This window comes from Camellia sinensis, chromosome 1 (assembly GCF_055761805.1).
Source record: "Camellia sinensis isolate YWXY chromosome 1, ASM5576180v1, whole genome shotgun sequence".
NCBI lineage: Eukaryota > Viridiplantae > Streptophyta > Magnoliopsida > Ericales > Theaceae > Camellia > Camellia sinensis.
Window position 1 is genome coordinate 233,264,308 of NC_138961.1, and position 23,529 is coordinate 233,287,836.

At 38.6% G+C, this 23,529-nt stretch overlaps 1 protein-coding gene across 1 annotated transcript; it reads left to right on the forward strand.

The window, feature by feature from the left end:
- The first annotated feature begins 402 nt into the window (after positions 1-402).
- Positions 403-18,950, forward strand: LOC145822763 (uncharacterized). The gene is made up of 8 exons (XM_082920665.1): positions 403-2,051; positions 2,571-2,934; positions 3,322-3,569; positions 4,548-4,780; positions 6,997-7,007; positions 18,279-18,368; positions 18,411-18,485; positions 18,846-18,950. The coding sequence occupies exons 1-8, from the start codon at positions 403-405 to the stop codon at positions 18,948-18,950; spliced, it is 2,775 nt and encodes a 924-aa protein (XP_082776791.1).
- Positions 18,951-23,529: the final 4,579 nt, after the last annotated feature.

The window sequence follows — 23,529 nt, forward strand, 5'->3', positions numbered from 1 at the left end:
TTGGGTAGATATAGGATTGGGAACGCTTATAATTTGATATAATGTTATTTTTATTTACTTGTTATAAGGACTTGAGAATAGAATAAGATGAGATTTTATTATTGATGCATTTAGGTTGCAATGGAACATGAGGAGACATTGGCAAATATGGCTAGGAATACACGCCAGGGTCAAACGAATCGACGGACTGGTAATAGCAATCGGCGAGGGAATGTGACTAATAATGGTAGTGGTTCTCAAGCAGTCGGAGGAAATCAGGGGCAAGAGTTGGGACACCAAGAACAAGCTGCAATCCCCAATCCAATTGAAATGGTTCAAGTGCTTCAAACGTTGGCCGGGGTGGTGCAACAACAAACCACCATAGGGAATAACTTGACTAGACTTATAGAGCAACAACAGCGGATGCAGCCAGGTGTTGGGCCACAACCAAAGCCACGTTGTAACATTACCGAGTTTAAGAAGATAGCCTTGGCATTTGACGGAGCCACAGACCCTTTGGAGGCTGAAAAATGGTTGACAGAAATGGAGAAGTTGTTTCCCGTTTTTGAGTGTACGAATGATCAGAAGGTGACCTATGCTACGTTTATGCTACAAGGGATAGCTAATGATTGGTGGCAGATGGAGAAGCGCATACACGAGCATGATGCCAACCCCTATACATGGAAAAGGTTTAAGAAGGCATTCAATGAGAAATACTTCCCTAGGAGTGTTCGTCTACAAAAACAGAGGGAATTTTTAAAGTTAGAGCAAGGGAATAAGACGGTTGCAGAATATGAAGCTGAGTTTACGAAGTTGTCTAAATTTGCATCAGCATTTGAAGCAGATGAGGATAGCAGAGCACGAAAGTTTGAAGGTGGACTAAGAACGAACATTATGCAACAAGTGGTCCCTTTCGAGTTACCTACTTTTGGAGCAGTGTTGAATAAGGCTTTGCTAGTTGAGAGTGGCCTTACCAGAGCCCAAGAAAAGAAAGAAGAGAATTATAAGAAGAGGCCTAGTTCTTCCAACTTCCAAACTAACAATTCGAAGGGCAATGCTAAGAGACAAAACACTTCTTCGGTTGGGCGTTGGGGAAGTCGAACTATGGGTAGTAGTGTTGATAAGAAGAATGATCGGGTACAATGCACTAGGTGTAATGGATTCCATCGGGATAGTGAGTGTCGTTGGAATACTGGGGCTTGTTTCTCTTGCGGGCAACAGGGGCACAGGATAGCTGATTGCCCTAATCGGAAGGGGCATGAGATTGAACAGAAAGCATGGACAAATAAAGGAGCATCAACAGACAAAGGGTCTTCAGGAAGTCAAAAGAAAAATGGAGGTCATAAGCCAAAGACTCAGGGTCGAGTGTACGCACTCACGCAACAAGATGTTCAGACTTCCAACACGATGGTGTCAGGTACTGTTTTAGTGTCTTCTGTTTATGCACATGTGTTATTTGATTCTGGCGCTACAAATCCATTTGTGTCTATGGGATTTGTTAAGAAACATGGATGGAAATGTGTCTCTAGAGAGATCGACTTATGTGTTGAAACCCCGATAGGAGGGGTTATGGTTGCTGACTTAATTTGCAAATCTCGTGTGGTTAGTATAGATGACAGGAAATTGCTTGTAGACTTAACTGTTTTAAATATGCGGGACTTTGACATAATTCTTGGAATGGATTGGTTGGCAACCAATTATGCTTCTGTTGATTGTCGAGGCAAAATGGTAGTATTTCAGATTCCTAATCAACCAGAATTTTGCTTTGTGGGTAGTGGAGTTAACACTCCTCTTCTGGTAATCTCAGCTTTGCAAGCTAGACGGTTGTTAAGGAATGGTTGCGAGGGCTATTTAGCTTCTGTGAGAGATACCCGTGAGACTGAATTGAAGTTAGAGGATATTCTAGTTGTGAAGGAATTTCCCGATGTTTTTCCTGAAGAGTTACCGGGGTTGCCACTAGATAGAGAGATTGAGTTTGCCATTGAATTGATACCTGGCACGGGTCCTATCTCCAAGGCTCCGTATCGGATGGCCCCAGCAGAGTTGAAAGAGTTGAAGGAACAGTTACAAGAGTTACTAGATAAGGGCTTTATTAGGCCTAGTGTTTCTCCTTGGGGTGCGCCCGTTTTATTTGTGAAAAAGAAGGATGGTAGTTTTCGCCTTTGCATTGATTATCGAGAGTTGAACAAGGTGACAATCCGAAATAAATATCCTTTGCCTAGGATAGATGACCTATTTGATCAGTTGCAAGGAGCACAAGTCTTTTCTAAGATTGACTTTCGTTCTGGCTATCACCAGTTGAAGGTTAAGGCGGAAGATATACCTAAGACAGCCTTCCGAACTAGGTATGGGCATTATGAATTTTTAGTGATGCTGTTTGGGTTGACCAATGCGCCTGCAGCTTTTATGGATTTAATGAACAGAGTATTTAAACCCTTCTTAGATCAGTTTGTGGTAGTTTTTATTGATGACATTCTTGTGTACTCAAAGAGTAAAGAGCAGCACGAAGAACATCTGAGAATAGTGTTGTAGATATTAAGGGAGAAGAAATTATTTGCTAAATTAAAGAAGTGTGAATTTTGGCTGGAGAGTGTATCATTTTTCGGTCATGTGATATCTAAAGATGGGGTTTCTGTTAACCCCAAGAAAGTGGAGGCGGTGGTGGAATGGAATCGGCCTACTAGTGTCACTGAAATTCGTAGCTTCTTGGGTTTAGCAGGATATTATAGAAGGTTCGTTGAGGGATTTTCTCGAATTTCTATGCCTTTAACTCGTTTAACACAAAAAGGGGTTAAATTTGAGTGGTCTGATGATTGTGAAAAGAGTTTCCAAGATCTAAAGAGTCGATTGGTGTGTGCTCCAGTACTTATAGTTCCGTCCGGAGATGAAGGTTTTACCATCTATAGTGATGCATCGAAGATGGGCTTGGGTTGTGTCCTGATGCAAAATGATAAGGTAGTGGCATACGCGTCTAGGCAGTTGAAGCCATATGAGCAGAATTATCCTACGCATGATTTGGAGTTGGCTGCCGTGGTGTTTGCATTGAAAATATGGAGGCACTACCTGTATGGGGTGAAATGTGAGATATTCACTGATCATAAAAGTTTGAAGTATATTTTCACTCAAAAAGAATTGAATATGAGGCAAAGGAGATGGTTGGAGCTATTAAAGGACTATGAGTTGACTATCAATTATCATCCAGGAAAAGCTAATGCAGTGGCGGATGCCTTGAGTAGAAAGACCCCGAGTAATTTGGCTACCTTGATCACTGACCAAAAGAATATCTTTGAGGACTTACAGAGGTTGAATATTGAAATTAGATGGCACAATCATGGAGTGCAGTTGGCAAACCTTAGGGTTCAACCCACATTGATTGATAGAATTAAAGATGCTCAAGGAAGAGACCCTCAGTTGCAAAAACTTAAGGCTGAAATGGAAATAGGGCTACAGATGGAATTTTGTATGCATAAAGATGGAACCTTGAGATTTGGAGAGAGGTTGTGTGTGCCTAATGATTTAGAGCTCAAGAGAGAAATCCTAAGAGAAGCTCACAGTTCAGGATATACTGTACATCTAGGAAGCACTAAAATGTATAAAGACTTGAAGAGGAACTTTTGGTGGAATAATATGAAGAGGGAAATTGCTCAGTATGTTGCTCAATGTTTGGTATGTCAACAAGTGAAAGTTGAACATCAGAGACCTGCAGGTAAGTTACAACCTCTTCCTATTCCCGAATGGAAGTGGGAACATATTACCATGGATTTTGTGACAGGGTTGCCTAGGACCCAAGGTGGTAACAATGCTATTTGGGTTATCGTTGATCGATTGACCAAATCCGCTCACTTTCTAGCTTTTAAGGTAGGGTTCTCCTTAGAGAAGTTTGCAAAATTGTATATCAAGGAGATTGTGAAGTTGCATGGTATTCCGGTGACCATAGTGTCTGATAGAGATAGCAGATTTGTATCTATGTTTTGGAAGAGTTTGCATACAGCTTTGGGCACTAGTTTGAATTTTAGCACTGCCTTTCATCCTCAAACTGATGGACAGTCAGAGAGAACTATTCAAACCTTGGAAGATATGTTGAGGGCTTGTGTTATCGATCTTGGAGGTTCTTGGGATGAGCATTTGGCCTTAGTGGAATTCTCTTATAATAACAGTTATCATGCGAGCATTCAGATGGCACCATATGAGGCTTTATATGGACGAAAGTGTAGATCACCTATTTGTTGGGATGATGTGGGTGAAAGGAAGTTGTTAGGGCCTGAGATTGTGCAACAAATAGTGGACAAGATCAATCTTATTAGAGAGCGACTTCGCACGGCACAGAGTAGACAGAAAAGTTATGCAGATAACAGGAGACGTGATTTGGTGTTTGGGGTTGGAGACCATGTATTCCTTAAGGTGTCTCCTATGAAAGGAGTAATGAGGTTTGGTGTTCGTGGTAAATTGAGTCCTAGATTTGTTGGGCCATTTGAGGTTTTAGATCGAATTGGTGAGGTAGCTTACAGACTTGCCCTACCACCTTCACTAGTTGGAGTTCATAATGTTTTTCATGTCTCAATGTTAAGGAAGTATATACCGGATCCTAGTCATGTGATTGATCATGCACCGTTGCAGTTTAAGGAGGATTTGACATATGAGGAACACCCTATACGAATTGCTGATAGGAAGGAACAGGTTTTGAGGCGTCGAGTCATTCACTATGTTAAGGTTCAATGGAGTAATCACTCGGAAAGAGAAGCTACTTGGGAACTTGAGGATGAAATGAGACAAAAGTATCCACAACTTTTTGAGACTCCAGGTATGTCAAATTTCGAGGACAAAATATCTTTTTAGTGGGGAAAAATGTAAAATCCAAATTTTTATGTGTAGAATTATTTTTGGATAAAGTAGTAATTAAATTAATTTATATGGGTCATTTTAGTAACGTCAAGGAATTAGTTATGAGGTGGTTTTTTTTTAAATTTTTATTACTTAGATGGTTAAGTTTGTAATTTTGGGAAATTGGGTTATAGGCCCACTTGGGCTTTAGGTCTTGGAAACATAGTAGCACAAACAAATAGAGGTATTGATGTTGTGGCTGCTGCGGCAGATCTAGCAGTAGAGAAGAAAAAAAAAAAAAAAAAAAAAAAAAGAGAAGAAGAAAAGAAAAGAAAGAAGATTCATAGATTGGTGACTTTGATCTAATCATCTCTTGGAGGTAAAATTTGTTTTTATGGTACTCCTAACTATTTCTTTAGACATAGTATCTTGTATGTTGATTGGGTGTATGTATTTTGGGGTTTTGGAATTTACTTGTAGACTATAGGATTAGATTATTACATTATAAAGAAAAGAATGATAGATGCATCATGGTGATCAATAATAATTGTTTATGTGGTATAATATTTTATTAGGTTTGTGAGATTGAGGTGGATCTTGGTAATTTGAGATTAGCTTGGGAAATATTATTTTAGCTGTTTGAGGTAAGTAACCCTCTATCACTGTTGGTTTATTTTTAATCCTATCGAATCGTTTAAAATCATAAATATTTATTCGTAGCTTTCCTGTTCTCTTAAAATAAAATATGGGTCAAGTATAAAACAACATCGAATATTATTATGAAAATTATTTGAATATTCGGTGAAACTATTCTGAAAATTATACTAAACGTTTATTCTGAAAATATCGAATGTTTTATATGAAATTTGTGTATTATGTGAATTTTGAACATCACTTTAGTGTGACTATGATTTGGACCCTAGCCAATGGGGGTTATTTATTGGCACAGAAACTAGTTTCTTTTGGGGCTTTACCACCGGCCTATGTGTGGTTTTGGGCCTTGTCACGGGCTATGTGACCGTAGTCAATAAGACTTGGGTTTTGTGAATCAAATCATTGAACCATCTGAATATCGAACCATCGATTTGAACAATGAATTACTTTGAATTATCTTGTTGGCTTTTCATTTAAAATGTATTGTACATTGTTTATTTTTAGCTATGAAACCATCTTACAAAATAATTGTTCATTTATTGAACTGTAAGAAAAATTTATATTTATTGATTATCGATTTATTTATTTATTTTTATTACTTGATCCAGCTGGCAGTGATGGTTGGTTATTTACTAGGCTGTCTAGCTTACCCTTATTTTATTTTTTTCAGATTCTGAAGAGTAGAGCTACGCGGGATTTTTTTTACATATGGGAGTGCCGAGAGTAGGACTATGATTTAAGTACTTGGATTATTTGTTTTGTTAATTGATTTTATTAGTGGACTTGGTGGATAATTTCATATGATAAGAATAATCAATTTTTTTTTTATGGATTTTAGTATTATGATAATTAAGGATCTGATTGGAGTATTTTACATTGTTAGTTATGTGTTGGACTCTTAGCCTTGCATGCTCACTTAAATGAGTGTGCGGCGTTGTCAAGAAAGGCGAGAACAACCCGTTGAACAAAAAGCAAAACACGGGGTCAACGACTACTTCTAGTCAAGGAAACCGTACAATACCGCCCTGTTCTGAATGTGGTAAAAATCACAAGGGAGTTTGTTACAAATTATCTGAAGCTTGTTACAGGTGTGGCAAAGTGGGCCACATGGTTAAAGATTGCCCCTCTGCTCCACAGGGCAATAGTAAAGCTGCAGCCAGCGGCGCAGCATCAAACGCTCCACCAAAACTGAACCCTAAAGCTACCGGGAAAGAGCCTATGAGGCAGGGCCGAGTGTTTGCCCTAGTACCGGGAGATATCCAGAATACCGAGACCGTTGTGTCAGGTATTCTCTCTATTTGTACTCAGAATGCTTATGTACTGATTGATTCGGGGTCTACGCATTCTTATGTATCGCATGTGTTTTCTCAAAAATTGAATAGACCCTTAGAACCCATGAACTATCTGTTAGCTGTATCCTCACCGTTGGGGGATCTATGACCTGTGCATACATGTACCCTGCTTGTGAAATTATTGTTGGAGATGCACATCTGTTTATCGATTTATTGCCATTGAACATTGATCATTTTGATGTAATATTAGGGATGGACTGGGTAACGAAATATCATGCCACCATAGACTGTGTAACGAAACAAGTAGTTTTCCGTCCACCTGGTTTGCCTGAATTTGTATTTAATGGGGTTGGAGTAGTACCTCCCCCATATCTGATTTCATCTGTGAAAGCTGTTAAATTGATTAGGAAGGGATGTAAAGGGTATCTGTGTTCTGTATTGACTGTATCTACTGATGATAATGCTAATGTGAACTGTATTCCTATAGTCAGAGAATTCCCAGATGTTTTTCCAGACAATTTGCCAGGGGATTTGATTGATAGGGAGACTGAATTTACTGTTGATGTGATTCCCGGAACACAGCCAGTTTCGAAAGCTCCTTACCGAATGGCTCCAACTGAACTGAAAGAACTGAAAGTGCAACTGCAAGAACTGTTAGACAAAAAGTTCATCAGATCTAGTACCTCACCATGGGGTGCACCTGTTTTGTTTGTAAAGAAGAAAGACGGCTCACTGAGACTGTGCATTGACTATCATGAACTGAATAAGGTAACTGTAAAGAATAAATACCCATCACCGCGTATTGATGACCTGTTTGATCAGTTACAGGGTGCAAAAGTATTTTCGAAGATTGATCTCAGATCCGGATACCATCAGTTGAAAGTTAAATCAGATGACATTGATAAAACTGCTTTTAGAACGAGGTATGGACATTACGAATTTTTAGTTATGCCTTTCGGAGTCACGAACGCACCAGCTGCATTTATGAACCTCATGAACAGAATCTTTAAACCATACCTTGACAATTTTATTGTTGTATTTATTGATGACATATTGATTTACTCCAAAAGTATAGAAGAACATGAACATCATCTGAGACTTGCCCTACAAACCTTAAGAGAACAGAAACTGTATGCTAAACTGTCTAAATATGAATTTTGGCTTGACCATGTTATGTTTTTGGGGCATGTTGTTAGCAAAGATGGAATTTATGTTGATCCGCAGAAAATCGAAGCTGTAGTAAACTGGCCTAGACCAACCAACGTGACAGAAGTCCGAAGCTTTTTGGGACTAGCCGGGTATTATAGAAGATTTGTCAGAGATTTCTCCAAAATTGCCTTACCATTGACTCAACTGACTCAGAAAGGGATATCATTTGACTGGACTGACCAAAGGGAATCCGCCTTCCAAGAATTGAAAACTCGATTAGTGACTGCACCGGTTCTTACCTTACCGTCAGGTACGGATGGTTATACTGTATTTAGTGATGCTTCTCATAAGGGTTTGGGATGTGTTTTAATGCAGAATGGGAAAGTAATTGCCTATGCTTCCCAACAACTGAGACCGCACGAAAAGAACTACCCGACCCATGATCTGGAACTTGCTGCAGTAGTATTTGCACTAAAAATCTGGCGTCACTATCTGTACGGGGTGACATGTGAAGTATATACCGACCACAAGAGTTTAAAATATTTCTTCACACAGAAAGAACTGAACATGAGACAGCGGAGATGGCTAGAACTGATAAAGGACTATGACCTACAGATACTGTACCATTCGGGAAAAGCCAATACCGTTGCCGATGCACTGAGCCGGAAATCGATTGGAAACTTAGCATGTTTGCTTACAGGACAGAAAGAGCTGCTTTGCGACCTTGAAAAATCTGAAATTGAAATTGTTTTACGAGAACAAGGTGGAACCTTAGCTGCTATATCTGCTCAACCAGCACTGATTGAAGAAATTAAAGAGAAACAGCAACTGGATGACTTCTTGACGAAGATCATCGAAGAAAGAGAATCTAAACCGAGACCGGGATTCAAATTTGAGAATAATGTACTGAAATTTCAAGAAAGACTGTGTGTACCGAATGATACTGAACTGAAAAGAAGAATTCTGCAAGAGGGCCACAACTCAAAATTTTCTATCCATCCAAGGAATACGAAAATGTACCAAGACCTGAAACTGAATTTCTGGTGGCCGAGAATGAAGAAAGAAATTGCTAATTTTGTATCGAAATGTCTTCATTGCCAACAAGTCAAAGCCGAACATCAACGACCCGCAGGCTTATTGCAGCCCTTACCGATACCGGAGTGGAAATGGGAACATATCACTATGGATTTTATAGTGAGATTGCCTCGCTCCAGTAAAGGTATGGACTCGATTTGGGTTATTGTTGATAGACTGACTAAATCTGCTCACTTCTTACCTGTTAAGACAATTTATAATGCGGACAAATTGGCTATACTCTATATTGATGAAATTGTTAGATTGCATGGAGTGCCTGTGTCCATTGTTTCTGACAGGGATTCGAAGTTTACATCGAGGTTTTGGCAAAGCCTACAGACTGCACTGGGTACTGAACTGAGACTGAGTAGTGCCTATCATCCTCAGACAGATGGCCAGTCAGAAAGGACCATCCAGACTTTGGAGGACTTACTGAGAATGTGTGTCCTTGATTTTCAGGGAAACTGGGAAAGCCATTTGCCATTAGCTGAATTCGCCTACAACAACAACTATCACTCGAGTATTGGCATGGCGCCTTTCGAGGCATTGTATGGCAGAAAATGTAGATCTCTGATTTGCTGGGCAGAAGTTGGAGATGGGCCTTTGCTTGGGCCCAAGATTGTAGATGAAACAACTGAGAAAGTGAAACTGATACAACAGAGATTGAAAACTGCACAGAGCAGACAGAAGAGTTATGCTGATGTCAGAAGACGAGACAGAGAGTATGAAGTGGGTGATCACGTATTTGTGAAAGTGACACCGATGAAAGGCCAGACTCGTTTTGGAGTCAAAGGCAAGTTAGCACCGAGATACGTCGGACCATATGAGATTATTGAGAAAATCAATCTGGTGGCGTATCAAGTTGCGCTTCCTCCTGAAATGGAGCATATGCATAACGTCTTCCACATTTCTATGTTGAGAGACTACCTCCGGGATCCTTTCCACGTAATAGAGCCTACTCGTGTAGTGCTGAGTGATGACTACACTTACGAGGAATGACCCATACAGATTGTGAACAGACGGATCAAGAAGTCGAGAAACAAAGAGATCCCGTTAGTGAAAGTTGACTGGCAAAACCATAGTGGCGTGTATGCCACTTGGGAAAGGGAAGATGACATGGCTAAAAGATATCCTGAACTGTTTCCACTGAACCCTGTTTTCTTCCAGAACGAAGGTAACTCGAGTTTAGAGGACTAAACTCCTTATAAGGAGGGGAGACTGTAATAACCCTCACCACTGCTTACCGATAAACACTGATTTCCGTTAAACTGAACTGATTATGACTGATAATTGGACTGATTATGACTGATAACTGAACTGATTAAAGTACTGAACTGACTGACTGAAAAACTGGAATCGAATTGACTGAGTATGTGTGTTAATTTGTATTCCATCTGTTTGACTGTTTGACTATCTGTTCATGTTTTATGTTTAAACTGCTAATTGAAGGCCTTATCGGCGGCCGAACTGGGAATTGATTAATGTTTCATGATCCTCATAATTAATGTGATTTTATGGTATATTTATCTGAAAACTGATTAGGTATGATTAAATTAGATTAAAATGAGCTAATTAAAGAGTTTTGGACTTAATTACCAAACTACCCCTAATGGACCACTATCTCACACATTTGAGCCTTATACTTAATATGAACATTTGCTCAGCCATTTCTTTTGAGCACATCACCGACTAGAGAGAGGGAAATAGAGAGTGAGAGAGAATTGAGTTGAGCTTGAGTTCATTGGTCGAATTGCTTGGTAATTGAAGTGTAGATTGCTTAATTGAGCCCCTAGTCTTGCATTGGAGACCTAAGGTAGAGTAACTACCCTCTTGTTATCTTGTTCTTGCATGATTCATGTCAAAATTTAGAATTGAGCCATGGATTAGTTCTAGCATGTTGTAATAGAGCATAATTCATGCATGCATGTTAGTATTGTTGAGTTGTGAGTTGATTTCATGGTAAAATGGTGCATGCATGTCCATAATTTTGTAATGGTCCATGTTTTCAACTTGTTTTTGGATCAATTGGCTCCTTAGAGCATCAAATTGAAGCTTCAAAATGATTTTAATTCATGCATGTTTGCATGTTCATATTGTTCTTGAAATTGGGTTTCAATTAAACACCCTTGGGCTTTGATTTCTCAAAATTGAGCTTTGAACCATGATATTCTATGTGTTTACAAATGTTTTCTGGAAATTCAGTCCAAGAGGTCGAGTTTTGAATTGTGAAAACTTGGTTTGAGCTTGGAGGTGCAATCTGGGTTTTCCAGATTTTGCACTTTCGCTCGATCGGGGAAAGTGGCGCTCGAGCGTGGAATCCGAGCATCCAGTATTTCTGCGCATTGTTTTACAGTCCGCTCGAGCGGAGGATTGGGAGCTCGAGCGGAGGCATGTGTCTCGCGATCGAGCGGGCGTTGAGCGCCCGTCGAGCGGAGATTTCACCCATTCAGTACTTTTACAGTACGCTCGAGCGGGAGAGTTGACGCTCGAGCGTGTACCTTTGTTGCATGTCCGCTCGAGCGGGTAAACCTGTGCTCGAGTGGAACTCTATTTTTTTGAATATTCTGAAACTGTTTTCTGATCACATCTTTGCATCCTCATCCCATCCTAGGCATGCTTAGGCCTAGTTTAAGGCATCTCATTGAGGGCTTAGATGTAGAACACACCGAGGCAAATTAGGGATTAAGTTGTTATCTTTCCCAACTGTGTAGCTTAGTGTGTTCAATCTGTTAACTGTGTAGGGTTGGCGACTGGGGAGGCACGCTCTAGCATACTGTAGCCCAAACTCTGTGAGTAACGATTGTGTAAAGATATGTTCAAAAATGATTATTTTCTGAACAAATGAACTGTACTGTTTCTGAATTGAATACTGTTAATTGAATGAATGTATGTCCTATATTCTGAACTGTATTGTGGCATCCTACTGTTTACTGTTACTGTTACAGAGATCTCTTTCGGCTCCCTTGTTGGAACCACTACTGTTTACTGATTGATGGCCATCACTACTGTTCGGTCTTTTAAGACCTACTGTTTACTGTACTGTTATGCTAACGGATGTACCACATATGACTGTACTGACTGAATGACTGAACGACTCAAATACTGATTTAATGAACTGTTTTCATTACTGTAAGGACATTCATTCTTAACCTCTTTACGTATTATGTTATTCACTGGGCTTTAGCTCACTGCTCATATATATATGTAGGTGTTCAGGCACCAGACCGCGGCTAGGAGCGTCAGGGTTACTCCAGTTTTGTCAAGCCAGCCTATGTGCCTCACTGCGAGGTTCCGAGCCTATCATGTTAAGGCTTAGGGATGTTTTACAATTCCCCCCTTCTATACTGTCTTACTGTTCTGTATAGACTGAATGTTTACTGTACTGTTATGCAGGGATTGAGTCCCTAGTCTGAATGATTATAAATATTGTGTATACTGTTCTGTACTGTTTATGTATAAATGTATGAGAAAATGTTTTTGCATACAGACTGTCACAGCTCATTGGACACTGTTTATTTACTGTATTGGCTTCCGTCAGGCCCTATACTCTGTTTTACTGTACTACTGTTAAGCAGGCCTTCGGTAATCTCGGATTACTGGCCGGTTACGGTGCTAAACCCATAGGGCCGGGTTTGGGTCGTGACAGAGGCTAAACCCGGGTTTGTCACGACCCAAACCCGGCCCTATGGGTTTAGCACCGTAACCGGCCAGTAATCCGAGATTACCGAAGGCCTGCAGAACAGTAATACAGTAATACAGAGTACAGGGCCTGGCGGAAGCCAAAACAGTAAATAAACAATACCCAATGAGCTGTGACAGTCTGTATGCAAAAGACTTCTCATACATTTATACATAAACAGTACAGAACAGTATACACAATATTTACAATCATTCAGACTAGGGACTCAATCCCTGCATAACAGTACAATAAACATTCAGTCTATACAGAATGGTAAGACAGGACAGAAGGGGGGAATTGTGAAACACCCCTAAGCCTTAACATGATAGGCTCGGAACCTCGCAGTGAGGCACATAGGCTGGCTTGACAAAATTGGAGTAACCCTGACGCTCCTAGCCGCGGTCTGGTGCCTGAACACCTACATATATATATATATATATATGAGCAGTGAGCTAAAGCCCAGTGAATAACATAATGCGTAAAGAGGTTAAGAATGAATGTCCTTACAGTAATGAAAACAGTTCATTAAATCAGTATTTGAGTCGTTCAGTCAGTACAGTCATATGTGGTACATCCGCTAGCATAACAGTACAGTAAACAGTAGGTCTTAAAAGACCGAACAGTAGTGATGGCCATCAATCAGTAAACAGTAGTGGTTCCAACAAGGGAACCGACCGAGATCTCTGTAACAGTAACAGTAAACAGTAGGTGCTAAGGATGCCACAATACAGTTCAGAATATAGGACATAGATTCATTCAATTAACAGTATTCAATTCAGAAACAGTACAGTTCAATTGTTCAGAAAATAATCATTTTTGAACATATCTTTACACAATCGTTACTCACAGAGTTTGGGCTACAGTATGCTAGAGCGTGCCTCCCCAGTCGCCAACCCTACACAATTAACAGATTGAACACACTAAGCTACACAGCTGGGAAAGATAATAACTTAATCCCTAAGTTGCCTCGGTGTGTTCTACATCTATATCCTCAATAAGATGTCTTAAACTAGGCCTAGGAATGCCTAGAATGGAATGAGGATGCAAAGATGTGATCAGAAAACAGTTTCAGAATTTTCAGAAAACAAAGTCCCGCTCGAGCGGACATGCAACAAAGGTACACACTCGAGCGTACAAATCTTCCGCTCGAGCGTACTGAAAAGTACTGGATGGGTGAAATCTCCGCTCGACGCCCGCTCGAGCTTGAGACACAAGACTCCGCTCGAGCGCCCAATCCTCCGCTCGAGCGGACTGTAAAACACTGCAGAGAAATGCTGGATACTCGAATTCCATGCTCGAGCGCCACTTTCCCCGCTCGAGCGAAAGTGCAAAATTTGGAAAACCCAGATTGCACCTCCAAGCCAAAAACCAAGTTTAAATGCATCAAAACCGATCCGCTTGGGCTGAATTTCCAGAAAACACTTGTAAACACATAGAATATCATGGTTCAAAGCTCAATTTTGAGAAATCAAAGCCCAAGAGTGTTTAATTGAAACCCAATTTCAAACCAATTTCGAGAACAATATGAACATGCAAACATGCATGAATTCAAATCATTTTGAAGCTTCAATTTGATGCTCTAAGGAGCCAATTGATCCAAAAACAAGTTGAAAACATGGACCATTACAAAATTATGGACATGCATGCACCATTTTACCATGAAATCAACTCACAACTCAACAATTCAAACATGCATGCATGAAATGAGCTTCAATTCACCATTAATGAACCAATTCATGACTTAGCTCTACAATTAGACATGAACCATGCATGAATCAACTTAAAGACAAATCAAAAAGATGAAATTCATACCTAGGTTCCTTGAATGCGAGTCTAGAGGTTCAATTATGCACTTAAGCTTTCAATTCCTCAAGATTCAAGCCAAATCTCTATGTTGAATTCACTACTCTCCCTTCCTCTCTCTCTAAGGTCGGCAAGAGCTCAAACAAGGCTGAGGAAATGTTTTGATTCAAGTGTGGTGTAGCTCAAAGGTGTATAGGTAGTGGCCCACTCAAGGGCAAAGTTGTAAATAAGTCAAACTCTTTCAATTTCGCTCAATTTAATTTAGTTTAATCATACCTACTCAGTTTTTCGATAACTACACCATAAAATCACATTAATTTTGAGGGTCGTGAAACATTAATCAATTCCCAGTTCGGCCGCCGATAAAGCCTTCAATTAGCAATTTAAACATAAAACATGAACAGATAGTCAAACAGTCAAACAAATGGAATACAAATTAACACACATACTCAGTCAATTCGATTCCAGTTTTTCAGTCAGTCAGTTCAGTACTTTAATCAGTTCAATTATCAGTCATAATCAGTCCAGTTATCAGTCATAATCAGTTCAGTTTAACGGTAAGCAGTGGTGAGGGTTATTACAGTCTCCCCTCCTTATAAGGAGTTTAGTCCTCTAAACTCGAGTTACCGTCGTTCTGGAAGAAAACAGGGTTCAGTGGAAACAGGTCAGGATATCTTTTAGCCATGTCATCTTCCCTTTCCCAAGTGGCATACACGCCACCATGGTTTTGCCAGTCAACTTTCACTAACGAGATCTCTTTGTTTCTCGACTTCTTGATCCGTCTGTTCACAATCTGTATGGGTCGTTCCTCGTAAGTGTAGTCATCACTCAGCACTACACGAGTAGGCTCTATTACGTGGAAAGGATCCCGGAGGTAGTCTCTCAACATAGAAATGTGGAAGACGTTATGCATATGCTCCATTTCAGGAGGAAGCGCAACTTGATACGCCACCGGATTGATTTTCTCAATAATCTCGTATGGTGCGACGTATCTCGGTGCTAACTTGCCCTTGACTCCAAAACGAGTCTGGCCAGTAATCCCTCTCTCTAGTCGTTCAGTCAGTACAGTCATATGTGGTACATCCGTTAGCATAACAGTATAGTAAACAGTAGGTCTTAAAAGACCGAACAGTAGTGATGGCCATCAATCAGTAAACAGTAGTGGTTCCAACAAGGGAACCGACAAAGATCCCTGTAACAGTAACAGTAAACAGTAGGTGCTAAGGATGCCACAATACAGTTCAGAATATAGGACATACATTCATTCAATTAACAGTATTCAATTCAGAAACAGTACAGTTTAGTTATTCAGAAAATAATCATTTTTGAACATATCTTTACACAATCGTTACTCACAGAGTTTGGGCTACAGTATGCTAGAGCGTGCCTCCCCAGTCGCCAACCCTACACAGTTAACAGATTGAACACACTAAGCTACACAGTTGGGAAAGATAACAACTTAATCCCTAATTTGCCTCGGTGTGTTCTACATCTAAGCCCTCAATGAGATGCCTTAAACTAGGCCTAAGCATGCCTAGGATGGGATGAGGATGCAAAGATGTGATCATAAAACAGTTTCAGAATATTCAGAAAAACAGAGTTCCGCTCGAGCGCAGGTTTACCCGCTCGAGCGGACATGCAACAAAGGTACACGCTCGAGCGTCAACTCTCCCGCTCGAGCGTACTGTAAAAGTACTGGATGGGTGAAATCTCCGCTCGACGGGCGCTCAACGCCCGCTCGATCGCAAGACACATGCCTCCGCTCGAGCTCCCAATCCTCCGCTCGAGCGGACTGTAAAACAATGCGCAGAAATACTGGATGCTCGGATTCCACGCTCGAGCGCCACTTTCCCCGATCGAGCGGAAGTGCAAAATCTGGAAAACCCAGATTGCACCTCCAAGCTCAAACCAAGTTTTCACAATTCAAAACTCGACCTCTTGGGCTGAATTTCCAGAAAACATTTGTAAACACATAGAATATCATGGTTCAAAGCTCAATTTTGAGAAATCAAAGCCCAAGGGTGTTTAATTGAAACCCAATTTCAAGAACAATATGAACATGCAAACATGCATGAATTAAAATCATTTTGAAGCTTCAATTTGATGCTCTAAGGAGCCAATTGATCCAAAAACAAGTTGAAAACATGGACCATTACAAAATTATGGACATGCATGCACCATTTTACCATGAAATCAACTCACAACTCAACAATACTAACATGCATGCATGAATTATGCTCTATTACAACATGCTAGAACTAATCCATGGCTCAATTCTAAATTTTGACATGAATCATGCAAGAACAAGATAACAAGAGGGTAGTTACTCTACCTTAGGTCTCCAATGCAAGACTAGGGGCTCAATTAAGCAATCTACACTTCAATTACCAAGCAATTCGACCAATGAACTCAAGCTCAACTCAATTCTCTCTCACTCTCTATTTCCCTCTCTCTAGTCGGTGATGTGCTCAAAAGAAATGGCTGAGCAAATGTTCATATTAAGTATAAGGCTCAAATGTGTGAGATAGTGGTCCATTAGGGGTAGTTTGGTAATTAAGTCCAAAACTCTTTAATTAGCTCATTTTAATCTAATTTAATCATACCTAATCAGTTTTCAGATAAATATACCATAAAATCACATTAATTATGAGGATCATGAAACATTAATCAATTCCCAGTTCGGCCGCCGATAAGGCCTTCAATTAGCAGTTTAAACATAAAACATGAACAGATAGTCAAACAGTCAAACAGATGGAATACAAATTAACAGACATACTCAGTCAATTCGATTCCAGTTTTTCAGTCAGTCAGTTCAGTACTTTAATCAGTTCAGTTATCAGTCATAATCAGTCCAGTTATCAGTCATAATCAGTTCAGTTTAACGGTAATCAGTGTTTATCGGTAAGCAGTGGTAAGGGTTATTACACTTGCTATTTCATGTAATGAATTCCTTTTTCTTATTTTTGTTTGTTTGTTTATGTAGTATTAGATAATTTGATAAGCATGAAGGGATTGAATTAGCTTGAAATCAAGTAAAACTTCATGATTTCTAGGAAAGCCTTGAAGATCTAAAGAGGTATTGTGGAATTCATTTGCTGAAGACCTTGACTAGATTAAGTTACTTTTGTTTATTAAACTCTATCTTTCATTATTTATGTGTTTGGGTTTCTCTTTTTTTTTTTTTTTTTTTGTTAGGTTTGTGTTCTGCTTCCATTTTTTGTGTTCTATTTCTTTTTTATTTTCCTTTTTTGTATGTGTTTTTGTGTGTGTGTGTATGTGTGTGTGTGTGTTTATTTTATTTTATATTGTTGCCAATAAAATCTCACATTGTTGTGTTCAAAGTACCACTTGAAATTTTGTTGAATGCTTCTTGAGGACTTTTTCTACAAATTAGTTTGGGCCCTCTTCCATCTCCTCGTTTCTCTCTAAACTCGAGAATTTCATGCTGGGTATTACATGATGCTTTTGGTACGGTCAAGCTCTTTTATTTTGTATCTTTGTGCTTACACCATGTTCTGTAAAAGGCTTCAACTAAAATAGTTTATTTCTTTTAGTTAAACCATCTACTTATATAATTCAACTTTTTTGTTGGTCAAATAATGACTAAACGACCTTTCCTATAGAGAGTTTGATTAACAGCGCTTGAATGCTCTAAGTGTTGGTCATGTCAATGTTATGATAGAATCAAATAAGATATAAAATTATGATAGATTAAATCACTATTTGAGGGGAAAATGTAGATTCACTCACAATACTTGGCCTATTATTCTTGATTCTTAGCAATTGCTAAATTGTGAATTCTTATACTTAGAAATTGAAATTGCTAGATGAAGTTGTTTTTGTTTATTAAACTCTATCTTAGAGTGATGCCAATTCGGTACTCGACCATCGTCAGTCTTCAACTAGACTCCAAAAAGGTATTTTACTTTGATTGTTTGTTAAATTGCACTCACACTCAGATTTTAGTTGGTTTTGTTGAAGAGAAAGCATTAGTTGCTATAATTGAGAAGACCCATGGTGGTAATGGACCCATGGTGATCAGCTCTCCGATTGATACATTGTTAAGCTTACTCATTTTCGTTGTTATTTTTTTCTCATTTGACAATGCCATTGTCTATTAAAAAGAGAAACCATTGTGTGATAGTGTGTGTTGTCCACTACTAATACACCATTAAAACAGTTCAATTTTGCAGGCAAGTGGAGTGAGATTATCCAATGACACTAAGCTAGGATAAGTTCTATGGTAATTTCTATTTTTACTTTTTTTTCTAACCATACATACAATCAATCTAATTTGTCATTACATACATAAATGAAGGATTTTAATCTCTAATTTGTTGATTCTATTTCATGTGATATTTGTTATTTCTTTATGATTTGGGGTTCTCATGTAGAGAGTTGTACTAAATATAATATTTACATGGCTAATTGGTAGCTTGACAATGGATGGAGTCACTTGCTTGAAGTCAGTTTCTTTTGTTGATTATGGGATTCTATGATTTTGTCAAAGATCATTTACTCCACTTAGTAACCCAATAAATGCCAAGTGGGTAGATCAAGTACTACTAGGAGCACATCCTCCTTATTGTTCCTTTGCTTGGAAGAAATATAGCATCACCGGTAAACTCAAACAAACTCTTCCTAAAAGCTGGTTAATGTTTTAAATTTGGTCCCTAAATATAATGATAGTCTCTTTGTTCTTGGTGTCGTTTATTCTAATTTTATATTTCTATTATGGTTTCAATATATTAGTCTTCGTAGGACATAGCATTAGAACAATATTTTCTAATTTTACATTTCTATTATGGTTTCAGGACATAGCATTAGAACAATCAAGCCTAGCCTCATAATTAAATTATATTGCTAATGGGTTTAGTGGCAGGACCAATATTTTGGCTTGGGGGCAACATTAAGCAAAAACCTAAGCTTATATTGCCAATGGATATAGTGGTAGAACCAATATTTTGGCTTGACAAAGTTTTGTCCGGTTTCACTCAGGCTTATTCCTCTATCCTTACAGTTAATTTTACATTTGATCAATTAACTGGTTTAAGGATTTCCAATGACAGAGAATATATTATGGGAACTACATGTGTATCAATTTGCTTCTTTCCTTTTCTTTCTTGGAAGTTTTCTATTTGATTCTCAACTGCAACCATCTGATTGGTGGTTTGATTGATGAGGGTGGGTGATGCTTTGGATATAATGTCGGCTTACCGAACACAATTCATACACATTCTCACATAAACTGTAATGTCTCTCTCAATGTTTATGTTTGTGATTAGGTAATGGTTTTCAATTTACGTATTTAATCAATTAATGGATTGGTGTGTTTAGAAGTAGAGGGAGAATCGAATCTCTTGATCCTTTCATTAATTGTTAATATGATAATGAAAGAGTTGTTTTCATTTGGAAAAATTGACTTAACTCACCCTTGATTGTTTAATGTTAGTTTGATTTTTATTTTTCAATTTTTTATTTACTTTAAGTTAAAAGTTTTTTTTACACAACGTGCATGATTTTTGTAGGAAATGTTTTAAATCACAACTTTGAGCACTCAAATATGATCTCTTCAATCATTCCAGTTTTTTATCTTATTGAGGTGGTCGTAATTTTCATTTTATGGTTAAGCCTTTTAATTGTTGGATTTAAAAAAACCTTATAATCATTTCATTAGGCACTACCTAATAAATTGTAATATAAAAATTTATTATACATAAATTGTTCAATCTCTTCTCATCGCCAACTTAAATTGTTCGATCTCATGTAATTGTTTTATTTTTTGTGAATCCTTGGCACTCGATTAGAGTGATATATTTTGACTTTGACTTTTATTTTTTGTTTTTTGTTTTTTCCTTCAAATTTTAGGTGTATAAAAGTGGCAATTGTCCATGATATTGCAGAAGGTAACATCTTTGTATTTAGATTTTTTTTTATTGGGTTTCTTATTATGCATTCTGTTGCTGTGATGAGTATATTTAAGAAAAACAATGATAGTAAGAATTTTGAGTACATGTCCTGTGTTGTTTTAAAATCTAAAAAATTCAAGCGAACGTTAAAGGGTGATCTTATGTATCTAGAAGGGTTATATTGAAAGGTGCTTGATCATATGTATCAAGAAGGGTTATATTGAAAAAAAAAAATTATGTTCAATTTTTGTTAATTCATATTTATTGGTTTCTTTGTTTGTCAAAAGTATTTTGATGTGATTTTTCCTGTTATGATTTCTTTTAATTGATTTTTTAAAGTGAATTCAAGCGTTGGAGTAGTTTTGTTGTAGGTGACTAATTCACATTAGAAATGTTGGGACTGTGTTGTTTTTCTATGTGGGTTGATGGTTGGCTCTTTCATTCTAAACTGGATGATTTTTTTTTTTTTTAATAAAGCTAGGATGATTACTCTTTTATACCAAAATGTTTATTCACCATTTCTTGAAGTTTAGAAATTTGATAAAGTGAAAAGGTTACTCAGTTATGTGGAGATGTGGTTTGGAAATACTCTTGGATCCTATAGGACGTTCCTGATCCTCTGATTGCCACTTGAAAAAAGATGAACACTCCGGTCGGGGGTGCCGGAATTAGCACTTCGACGAACAAGTTAGTATATGCTCTCTAATTAGCTTCTATTTCAAGTTTGTTTTATGTATTCGCACATACCTCTCTTTGGTTAATGCTCCTCTTATTTATACTTGTCCCTGGTCCCGTGGGTCGGGCCCACTTTTAATCCAGTGCACAACTGCTTACTCGGTCTTTTTGTCGTGTGCCTATTCCCACTCGGCTTCTTGTACGGCTGATTCTATGGCCGATTTAAATATTCGGCTTTAGGACCCCCCAGGACAGAGCCGAATAGTATTTGTCCCGATTTCCTTCAAATATATTTGGCTTTCCTAAATATCAAATTATTTGGCTCCCACAATTGCCCCCAAACATCCTACTAATGCCAGTTAGTCGGCATGTTTGGTCTTGAACTTGGAGAGTCAAAAATATGACAGTTACACTCTTTCCAACACTCAAGCGTCAGAATGACCACGCTTTTAGAAATCATTATAATTTCCCTCCCCTTCGTACGTTTCATTCATTTAATACTATTTGAAACCGTGTTGTCCCTTCGAATATATGTTTTTTTTAATATGCACAACTTCTTGGTTGCTTGTCAATATACCTCCTTCATTTCACAACCTCTACAACTTCTTCTCGTTCCTCATTGTCCTCTCTACTTCTTGTAAGTTCTTCTCTTCTCCATTTCAACCCCCATTTCCTTGTTTGTTTTTAGTTTTAGCGTACTTCCTATACTGGCTAAGATGGCGAAACATTTGAAAGCCCTTCTTTTTGCGGATCGTATTTCTTGTTTTCGATGCCATTTTTCTATCCCTGACGACATCCATCAGTCACTCGTGGTAGAGAGCATAGTTGACATGGAGAGGACCAATAAGAGTACAATTATCTTTCCTCTCCTGTCAATCGCTGAGGGCGAAGTCTGTTCCCCCCTTCACCCATTTTTGAGGGCCGTCCTTCGTCATTGGGGTCTAATCCCTTCTAAGCCTAACGTAAACTTTTATCGAATCATAATGGGAATTGTAGAATTAAACCACCATCTAAGGCTCAATCTTGGAAATCCTGCTATTCAGCATTGTTATGCCTTGGCCAAATCCTCTGCCCGACAAAGATGCTACTTTCTCAGGGCTAAGGACACCGACCACCATTTGGTGACTATGTTTGCCTGCTCTGGCAAGTGTGTTGACGCTGTCATGGTCGTTGTTCGAGGTAACTAGGAATTCGGCGAGGGCGAAGATCGCCTAAATCTTGTGCCTAGACAAAAAGGCGAACCAGGTGGTCGTATAGTCCCATTTTCCTCGCATTTCTTATATGTTTATTCGGCTTTGACCATATACACTAATTGTTTCAATTTGTGCAGGTAACAATTTGAAGAAAGTACTTCCTTCGGCCGACAACATCGTACTTCAACAAGTCAAAACAACGCTAGAATTTTTTGGCCATACAAACCTTCAAAAACAAGGGCGGGCCGCCCATATATTGTTGCAATACAAACCTACGTATGCCACTTTTTCGGCTACAAATCACATTCCAGTTCTGAAGGGCGAACAACAGCTGACGGCACTTATTTTCCTGAACTACAAGAATCTTAGGGAAATTGGTGTTGGAGATTCAGATTTGGAGTAAGGTGAAGTCCGTGAGGAAGTCGTTGATCCAAATGAAGCCGATTTGGAGGAAGTTGAAGCGTGTAACGCCTTCAAAATAATACATATAAACCAATCATTCATAACATCCATAGACATAAGAGAATAAAACATACTTTCATTCATCAGAGTGTTTTCTACAAAAGTTATTACATGTTCATAACAAAAGTAAATGCCCTGCGGCTTACAACTTTCCAAGTCAACACTTGGTTACAACAAAAGAGGGTCAGAAGCCCTTTTACAATTAAAGCCCTCAGCTTGGAAATAAAACATGTAATACAGAAAAATAACAACAAAAAGGAAGCCTGCAGCCTCTAAACTATCCAAGCTAGGTCCTTGGAGACGGCATATCACCTGAACCTGAAAATGATGTCCTATATAGGGTGAGCCAAAGCTCAGTAGAGATACGCTAAACACAACATGAGAATTAACTGAAACATTAGCATTCGGTTTACACCATTTCTATAATCCATCCACATTTACAACCGTATTTCAATTCATTTCCATTTCTTGATCTCAATCAAATCGACAACATGGTACATTATTTATCCAAACAATTCAAAATGAGACTACAACTCGTATTATCAACACTTCTACCATCAATAATTTCAAATGAGACTACAACTCATAAAGACAACACTTCAATTCATCAACATCATTCAGATGTATATAAGATTTCGGGACTTTCACCCTGGACACTCCGGCCAACTTAATTATCAATGGAGTCCATCCCCTATCTCCTCCCAAACAATGGAGTACATCCCCTATCTCCTCCCAAACAAAGATACATATACAATGTATTTAAACACTTTCATCATATACAATGATCATTTAATGCACATATTCAATATGTTATTTCAACCGTCATATTTAATGACATA

Bases quoted from the DNA above. Each gene is read 5' to 3' on its own strand.
- LOC145822763 (XM_082920665.1), top strand. From the start codon at position 403: ATGCAGCCAGGTGTTGGGCCACAACCAAAGCCACGTTGTAACATTACC. The intron at 2,935-3,321 runs GTAGTGGCATAC...CATGGAGTGCAG, and splicing joins TCCTGATGCAAAATGATAAG to TTGGCAAACCTTAGGGTTCA. The intron at 3,570-4,547 runs GTATAAAGACTT...CTCAATGTTAAG, and splicing joins CATCTAGGAAGCACTAAAAT to GAAGTATATACCGGATCCTA.